This window comes from Syzygium oleosum, unplaced genomic scaffold, assembly GCF_021117445.2.
Source record: "Syzygium oleosum isolate NSW1041296 unplaced genomic scaffold, Sole_v2.1 Sole_v2.48, whole genome shotgun sequence".
In the NCBI taxonomy this organism is placed as follows: domain Eukaryota; kingdom Viridiplantae; phylum Streptophyta; class Magnoliopsida; order Myrtales; family Myrtaceae; genus Syzygium; species Syzygium oleosum.
In genome coordinates, this window is record NW_026607532.1 from 1,105,617 (window position 1) to 1,113,736 (window position 8,120).

The following is an 8,120-nucleotide window of genomic DNA, read 5'->3' on the forward strand; positions in this document are numbered from 1 at the left end:
TACCTTTTCTTAAATAAATTTGAAATCGGGCATGAATGCTGTAAATTTCATCATACATTTCAAAAAAAAGAAAGAAATATAAGTACTCCTTGTCTTGAAAAAAAAAATTGAATTGTGAAAGCTGAAAAAGAGGTGACAAATGTAAAATACGAATCAATTTCCCTCCAATTGGGTCCGGTTCAATTCGGCTCACAAAGTTCGAACCGAATCATAGCCGCCGCCGCAAGGGGAAGGCACGTACAACAGGAAGCCTCTGGAGGGAGGAAGGAAGAAGAAGAAGAGAAAGGAAGAGGAAGCAGCGAAGAAGACTCGACTTCGTCTTCGGCGTCGCGACGATGGACGCGGACACGGCTCTGGAGCTGGTGAGGCGGGGCGTCACGCTGCTCCTCCTCGACGTTCCTGAGCACACGCTCGTCGGCATCGACACCCAGGTCGCGTATCGCTCGCTCGCGCACCGATTGGATTCCATATCGTAACGCGCCCATCGCATTTCCATTTGGTTCAGAGATCTCGCGATGGTCGTATGCGGTAGAAATGGCTGCAATTTGCTGGGTTTTCCACGTATCGGCAGTTAGCACGGCTAATTTCTGTTGATTCTGTGAAATTTGCAGATGTTTTCTGTTGGGCCTGCTTTCAAGGGGCTTAAGATGATTCCTCCCGGTGTTCATTTCGTCTACTACAGCTCCTCGAGCAGGTCGGTTTATGCGCACTTTACTCTCGATAGTCCGTTATGTTGGATCAGCAGTCATGGTGGTGTCCTGTTGATTTCGTTTCGTTTGCTTTATAGAGCAATGTCATCCTGTTAGTACTGTGTGATGAGTTCGAAATAATCGATGCAGCCGGATAAATCGGTTGAGCTGATTTGATGGGTTGAAGTAGAAGGCGATCCTGAATCACTCCGGAGGTGCATCAAAATGTCATTTTTTTTTCTGTTTAAAGTTTGCGTTATATGTTCTTGTTTCATGGGTCCGGTACTCTGCGCTGCGCTCTCTCTCCGCCTTGTAGTTTGCCGTGCTATCTTTCCGTTCTATTCGTACTCTGTGCTTCTCTTTATGGAGATCATTTGTCTTTACAAGTTCATGTACCTTCTGGAAAGCTGCCATTTCTCCATTGGTGAATTGGTCTTGAATGCTTTAGTCATAGCAGATTGGCAACTGCTTAATTGTCAATCATCTTATATTAATTTGAAACTTCATGTGCTTGGAATGTCTTAAATCGTTGGTGTGCAGAGATGGCAAAGAGTTCTCGCCAATTGTAGGATTTTTTGTTGATGCTGGTCTGTCTGAGGTATGGAATTTGATGGAGTCTTCCATTGGTTACCACCTAGATAGGTCATTATATCAGAAGTTAACGCTGTATGTTTTTGTCACGACTAGCTTTCGTGGTGATGATGTTTGACCAGGTTATCATTCGAAGGTGGAATACTGAAGAAGAGCGATTAGTTAGCGTGTCTGAAGAAGAGGTCTGTTGCTGAAAGCTTGATCAACTTTTTCCTCTATGTGGATGACATTTGCCTGCAAATATGGAGTTGGGTGCTGATGCTTCCCCTTTCATACTTTAAAGCACAATTCTACTATTCATAAAACTTCGGCTTCTGTTGAATTACATGATACTCGAAGTGACAGAAGCATGATGCGAGTTTATGATATTCTACTTGTGGGAAGTGGGTGGGCCATCTGATCTCATTATAGGAGGTGGACAATGATGCATCTAAGATTAAGGGGCGATTAGAATTAAACTTTTCTACTTAACATTTTGAATTTTGGCAGAATGACATATCCTTTTTGGACACTCACGGAATGACCCCTGACATAACATTATCTCCTGTTGACTTTGTCAAGGCAGAGAGGTATTGTCAAGCTGTAAGAAGTATGGAGTTCGATAGACAACTGGGTCCTTATGATCTAAATCGATATGGAGATTGGAAGCGTTTATCCAATTACATAACTAAGGATACTATTCAAAGACTTGGTATGCCATTTACTGCCCTGAGACCGCTTGTTAATTTTTGCAGATCTTGTCTGTCGCCGAGGTGTCTTCTCGCTTGGTGATGGAGCACCTATCGTGTTTATTGATGCTTGTTTTGCATGAATATTCATATGTCCTTTATCTCTTCACTCAATGATACATCTACTTTCCAGTTTCCATGCAATGTCGAATCAAGAAATATTATCATGGATGATTCATTTGTTTTCAGAACCCATTGGAGGAGATATCACTGTTGTATGTGAGTCAGAGATCTTAAAGAACACCCAAAAAACAGCAATGGAGAAAGCTTTAGATGAAAAACTGAAAACAAGAAAGGTTTCAGCAACTGTGGACATGTCTCACGGTAGGGGATGCTATTACACATTTATTCCCCGTGTTGTCAAGCGCCGAGGAATTGAAGGCCATGAACTTACTTCTTTAAATCTTGACAAGGTACTCTTCTTGCGAAACATGAAACTGCGGGCCAGATGTGAATATTTTATGTTAGAAAAAATAATTTGATATGTGTGCTTTTCATAGTGGATTGTAGCTCTGTGATATTGATTGATGCGGTAGTTGCTGATCATTCTGTATTTTTTTCTCTGTGTGGTCCAGACACAATTGCTCGAGACCATAGTTGCAACAGAATTTGGAGGCTCTGAAGACTTACTCCTCGGGGAATTCCAATTTTCCTTTATTGCATTTCTGGTAATGACCTTTTTTTTTTTTTTTTCCATTTGATGGGGTAAATGAGTTGCTCTATGTCTGACACTGTAGATTTTTCAGATGGGGCAATCACTGGAAGCATTTTTGCAGTGGAAAGCTTTGGTTGGCCTTTTGCTTGGTTGCACTGAAGCCGTAAGTGTTTGCTTGGACAGTTTCATATATTCCATCACATTTTAAATGTTATATTAGTTGTTGATGTTAGTATATAAATGCCTATGTTTTTGGGTCTAAGAACCTCGCTGTCTCTCTCCCAGTCTGCCTGTGGGAAGTCTTTTACCACTGACTGCTTCCAACTTGCTAGTTTTTACATTCGTCACACTGTTCTGTGTATAATCTTGGTTTTGAAAATATGCAGCGCTTTCCCCTGATATGTTTAGCAGTGGGGTATTAGACATGGGCCAAGTGTTTATATTGTACAGCTTGTTTTGTGGGTATCCATACTATATGGGAGTCATAAGAAATGTTTATATTGAAGAAACGTTTAAATATGACAGTCAGAACAAAATAAATCTACAAAAGCATCTCTAGGTTGCTTCTTGCAAAGCTACTTTAAGTTATTTCAGTTTTCACATACTTCTGCTTCTTTAGCAAATGCTCCACTAAATCGGGACATAGTTTCTCAAAAGCCCATATGGCTAATTCTCAAGTTGCTGGTACTCAGTCTCCTTTTTAACTCAATGCAATAATGTCCTACAGTTTGATTTTTGTTTATAAAATAGCCATATTATATTTGGATCTGTTAAGATCATGCTTTATGAGAAGGCCACTGGCAGTAGCACATGCTAGGAAGGTGCCGCGAGACTAGGAAGTGAATACCCGTTAATTTATAAACTTAGCTGGCTTATGGGACTACTGTTAGAACGTAGTAATTCATCCCCAACATTAGTAGTTTTATAGCATCTGACATAATCCTTACTGCTTTCTCTGTAATACTTGAGCAGCCTTTCCATACGAGAACGCAGCTGTTCACAAAGGTACAAGTCTTTGACTCTTAAATCGCTGTTTCTTAACTGCACACTGGATTATATTTCTAAGTTGTGGTGCCCATTGGCTGTGCTCCCTGTACTGGTCGAGCTCAGTCAGGAAACCTCCAGTATTGACAAATGGAATAAATTTTCTTTCAGTTTGTTAGGGTGATCTACTATCAGCTCAAGTATGGACTTCAAAAGGACTCTGCAGACAACAGGAATACAGAGCAGGGAACATCCGCGCTATTGGATGATTCGTGGTTTTCTACCGATAGCTTTTTGCACCGACTTTGCAAGGTAATGGGATTAAATGATAATCATTCTGTAGTTTTAGCTGCTTTTCCATGTTGGATTTATACTTCATATCCCTACAATTGTATTGAGTCTGTAAACTCATGTTGACATTTTATGGGTTCATGAGACTGAACTGTTTTACTGGTTGTCTTCTGACTAAACTGAGTACCATCCGTTAATCCAAATTCAAGTTTAGAACTTGTGACGCTTAATATCTTTTCTGAATTGCAGGATTTCTTTTCGTTGGTGCTAGGTGCTCCAGTTGTTGACGGAGAACTTCTATCTTGGGTTGGTTTTTTGAGCCTTGGCGTTGCCATTCCTCTTTTAATGATGATATATAAGAATTGCACCTTCTTTTTTAAAATGGCATGAAATGATATGATTGCTGTGGAAGTCACTTGGTGATAAATTTTCAGGTTAATCAGGGTCCTTAAGAGTATATGCATCCGATTGAGGACCAAATCTGATGCCCTTACAAACCTTTATGATATGTTCCACTTCCAATATTCTAGTTTTGTATCTACTTTTGAGCTCTCGTGAGCACAGCGTGTGTACCATGAATAGGGTTGACTAGTAGAACATACATCAAAATTTTGCAATTATGTCCAACTTAATTGCTTCTTCTCCTGCTTCTCATGGGAGTTGAACCGTTGAACCATTGAACTTGCTTCAGCTATACACAATTGTAAGTTTGCCCTGACTGTAATTCCGTGTTCTCCTGTGGCTCTGGGGAGAAGTTCGTGGAAAGAAACTTGTCTAGTTCTGTGCATCCCATCTAGCAGCTGTTGATTTCAATTTGCATACTTGCTAGTCACTTAACCTTAACTAAATGGATATGAAGGAATTGCTTAGAGGGGTTGTTTGGCTTTGTAGACAAGGAAATTCAAGGAACTACTTGAGCATACTCTTGGATGGGAGTTCCAGCAAAATAGTGCTGTTGATGGATTGTATTTCGATGAAGATGATGAAGTAAGCCTTGTAGACTCTCTCTGTCTCTCTGTCTCTCTCTCTGTGTGACTAAGATTTCCTTGCTCTTTTTGCCTTTGCAGTTTGCTCCCACCATTGAAATGATTGATGACCAAAATCTGTAGTGCGGCTGTGACAGCGTGAACACGTGCATCCGTCTTCTGCTCTACTTTATAATGAAGCATGGCATTGCATCGGGGGCAAACATGCAATAGAATCATCTCTCTAATCAAGTTTACATACTGTTATGCTCTTGAAACTCTACCATCAGTCCTCTGCCCTGTTAATAGAAGCATGTGATTAAACCCCTGGTTCTCTCTCTTATTGTAAGTGGTGACTGGCGATCGAATTTGACAGATCGAATCAGTAATGATTGAGGAAAGCGTTGTGCGACATCTCAGAAAATCCTGAAGACATTTTTTTGTGGAAGTCATGTATATTTTCATCAGATGGTTTGCCCTAGATTTGATGCAGACCAGTGGAAACATATGTTCTGAAGTCATACTGCAAGGGGTACGAGACTGAGCCAAATGATGTGTTCAAGCTGCTACATTTTATGGTAATACGGTCACGGTATCTTCTTCGATGGCCCAAGAAGCGAAAGCACTGACATTTTGTTACGGATTTGATAAACAATCCGTACCCAGTTGATTCGGCAATGAACTTTTGCAACTCACGTGAATGCGAGTATAAGCAAATTGCTTCATAGATTGTTATATACCGGGGTAATTGGAGGCGATAGTGTTATTTGGAAACGCAAACGCAAATCATACGGACGTAATATCACTATCGAACGATTGGTGATCGATGCCTCTTCAATTTTATTTGACAAATTGGTGATCGATGCCTCTTCAATTTTATTTGTGTCAAAGTCGGTTGATTTCGAGACCGTTTAACACCTCCAATTCATAATTAGAAAAACGTTCTTAAGAGGGATGGAAAACATCAGGTCACGGCGATCGAAAATATGAATGAAGAAGGGCATTCCTAATTTCCGGTAAACGTCAACCCCGATCGATTTCGAATAGGCACAGGCTGAATTCAAGAGTAGGGTTGGTGCAAAATGAATAACTTAGATTTCATTTCTCAATAAATTACACAGAGGCACACACATAATCACTGCTTCAGTTGCACTCCCAAGAACAAAAGCACAAATCGCTCCCGTACAAAGTAAATAACTTCAGTATGTGAACACTTTCAGATACTTATGAATCTCGTGTGGATTCACTGCAAAGATCAACATATTTTGGACATCGTATCCTCGTCGCATCGACAGTCTTGGAGGTGCTAGAGTTCTGGGATGACCCCATTTCGACTCTCTTCCCGAGCCTCCCGCTCGCTTCTCTCTTCTTTCTGCGGGAGAACATCAAGCTCGCGCCCACCGTTTCCGTCCCTTCTTCCAAGGTCAAAACTTTTTTTTGATCGCGTGTCGTTCGTGGCTCACGTGAACATTGCCCTTCGTTTCTCTTCCTAACTTGAACGTGTTTTCAGGTCGCAATGTCTCTGCCAAGAACTGGGTCTGAGTTCAAGAACGAGCCGCTTCCCTGGCGGGGCTTGTCCCAGCTTTCAAGGTCGGGTTTTTTTTATAAAAAAAAATTGGATTTTGTGATCTGGGGCGGTTTGCGTTGTGCTTCTGCATGTAAATTTCCTTTAAGTGTGCGGGTTGGAGGATTCCGTTTCGTTAGTCGGAAGAGCGAGCTGGTATTGAGGAGGGCTTTCCATTGAGCTTTGACGTGCATATCACATGCTTGTGAATTTTCCTGTATGAAGCCTTTAGCTAATAGTCGTGGACGGGGCATGCTAGATGTTATCTTCAATATTCAGGATCGGTAGGATGAGATTCATGACTGTATCTGCGTCCTTATTTCCCTCGAAAATGTCGTCTTTTGCTGTTTCTATTTGAAATTTCGAAGGAGTGAGGACGGCTGCATGTCATTTATTTAAAACAAAAAACAGGAGTGGGGGATGTTAGGGGATGGGACATGACTGAGTTGCAATAATACAAATTGCCCTTTATTTGTGCTTGAAACTATTTTGACAAGTTCATGTTTCGTTATTGTTGTTGTTGACTCTGCCTCAAGGACATGAATTTTTTGGCACCCCTGTTGATTAGACTGATTTGCCTCTTTTTGCCAGTTCGAAGTGTGAGAGCGACTCTAGTTTCTTTTCTTCCTTTATTTAATTGATTATGCTGAGTTTACAACATGCCCTCGATTTCTTTTCCGTCTGTTGGCTGATATTCGGTCGTGACCGTTACCTTATCTCTGCAGCATCACGTAAGTATGCTGGTGATGAGCGCAGATATTACGATCTGTTTAGTGGCGGTAAGCCAGGAAATGAAGAATTTAGGAAATCCTGGAAGCAAGAGATGGAGGAAGACACTTCCCTGTGGACAGGAAGTGAGGATGAAGGCGACAGTGATGAGAAGAGTCGGAACGGTCTAGAAAGAAAGATTCGTAAAGTCAGGCAAAAGGCGAAAGAGAATTCCGACCTGATCGATGCAGACGATAGTGATGAACTACATAGTATATGGTCTGATAGTGACGAGGAGAAGACATTGTGGACCGGCAGTGAGTGCGACGATGACGACGACATTCCGACTGAAGCATACCCCAATGAAGCCAGTGATAAGTATATTGATAAGATATTCGAGTTTGAGGAAAAACCGAAATACAGGACGATCTCAGAGCTGCTGAACGCTGAAAATGAACCAGAAGAGTTGTCCCCCGGGAAGAAAGCCCGGAAATTAGCAGTTGAGAATGCCTTGAAGAAACTGAAAAAGGGACCTGATGGTCGCTATATTAACGTGTGGGAAGTCATGAGCGACTTGGACATTTTAATTGGAGCTTTTGAGAATATAGTTTCTGGACCTGAGTACGAGGAACTCAGACAGGGAGGGCCCAAGAGGTTGAATATGCAGTTCTTCAAAGATATCCAAGCACGCATGAGGGACCCGAATTACAAGTTCTCGCCTGAATTGAAGCTGAAACCAAAGAGCAAGCTCGTTACAAGGAAGAAATGGCAGAAGGCGCAATCCAGGAGGAGGAAAGCACAAAAGCGATGAGTAGCTTCTTTTCAATTTTAACGCCAAAACTTCTTGTGTAAGCTGCTTCTTTCAACTATTAAACCACCTATGTCTGATTACTAGGTGCTTTAATGTAATTCCATAAATCCATCAATTGGTGCGGTTGTTCTATA

The 8,120-nt window shown here is 41.5% G+C and overlaps 2 protein-coding genes across 3 annotated transcripts; both read left to right on the forward strand.

The window, feature by feature from the left end:
• The first annotated feature begins 258 nt into the window (after positions 1–258).
• Positions 259–5,315, forward strand: LOC115681376 (uncharacterized). Of its 2 annotated transcripts, none has more exons than XM_030605293.2 (13): positions 259–431; positions 612–694; positions 1,230–1,287; positions 1,403–1,462; positions 1,842–1,971; positions 2,198–2,421; positions 2,584–2,676; positions 2,755–2,826; positions 3,636–3,668; positions 3,819–3,959; positions 4,188–4,244; positions 4,830–4,925; positions 5,006–5,315. In XM_030605293.2, the coding sequence occupies exons 1-13, from the start codon at positions 336–338 to the stop codon at positions 5,045–5,047; spliced, it is 1,185 nt and encodes a 394-aa protein (XP_030461153.2). In that variant the 5' UTR covers positions 259–335; the 3' UTR covers positions 5,048–5,315. The 2 variants fall into 2 exon arrangements, with proteins under 2 accessions (XP_030461153.2, XP_030461154.2); XM_030605294.2 differs by having other exon boundaries at positions 294–528.
• A 700-nt stretch (positions 5,316–6,015) lies between these two features.
• LOC115681378 (uncharacterized) lies at positions 6,016–8,120 on the forward strand. Its single transcript, XM_030605298.2, has 3 exons — positions 6,016–6,326; positions 6,414–6,493; positions 7,193–8,120. Exons 1-3 carry the CDS (start codon positions 6,223–6,225, stop codon positions 7,984–7,986), a joined length of 978 nt encoding a protein of 325 aa, XP_030461158.2. The 5' UTR covers positions 6,016–6,222; the 3' UTR covers positions 7,987–8,120.

What these genes read in the sequence shown, in the direction of transcription:
- LOC115681376 (XM_030605293.2), top strand. Translation starts at nt 336, where the DNA reads ATGGACGCGGACACGGCTCTGGAGCTGGTGAGGCGGGGCGTCACGCTG. An exon ending in TTGATGCTGGTCTGTCTGAG is followed by an intron (nt 1,288 to 1,402) that starts GTATGGAATTTG and finishes ATGTTTGACCAG; the next exon opens with GTTATCATTCGAAGGTGGAA. An exon ending in TTAGCGTGTCTGAAGAAGAG is followed by an intron (nt 1,463 to 1,841) that starts GTCTGTTGCTGA and finishes GACTTTGTCAAG; the next exon opens with GCAGAGAGGTATTGTCAAGC.
- LOC115681378 (XM_030605298.2), top strand. Translation starts at nt 6,223, where the DNA reads ATGACCCCATTTCGACTCTCTTCCCGAGCCTCCCGCTCGCTTCTCTCT. An exon ending in TTTCCGTCCCTTCTTCCAAG is followed by an intron (nt 6,327 to 6,413) that starts GTCAAAACTTTT and finishes ACGTGTTTTCAG; the next exon opens with GTCGCAATGTCTCTGCCAAG. An exon ending in GGCTTGTCCCAGCTTTCAAG is followed by an intron (nt 6,494 to 7,192) that starts GTCGGGTTTTTT and finishes TTATCTCTGCAG; the next exon opens with CATCACGTAAGTATGCTGGT.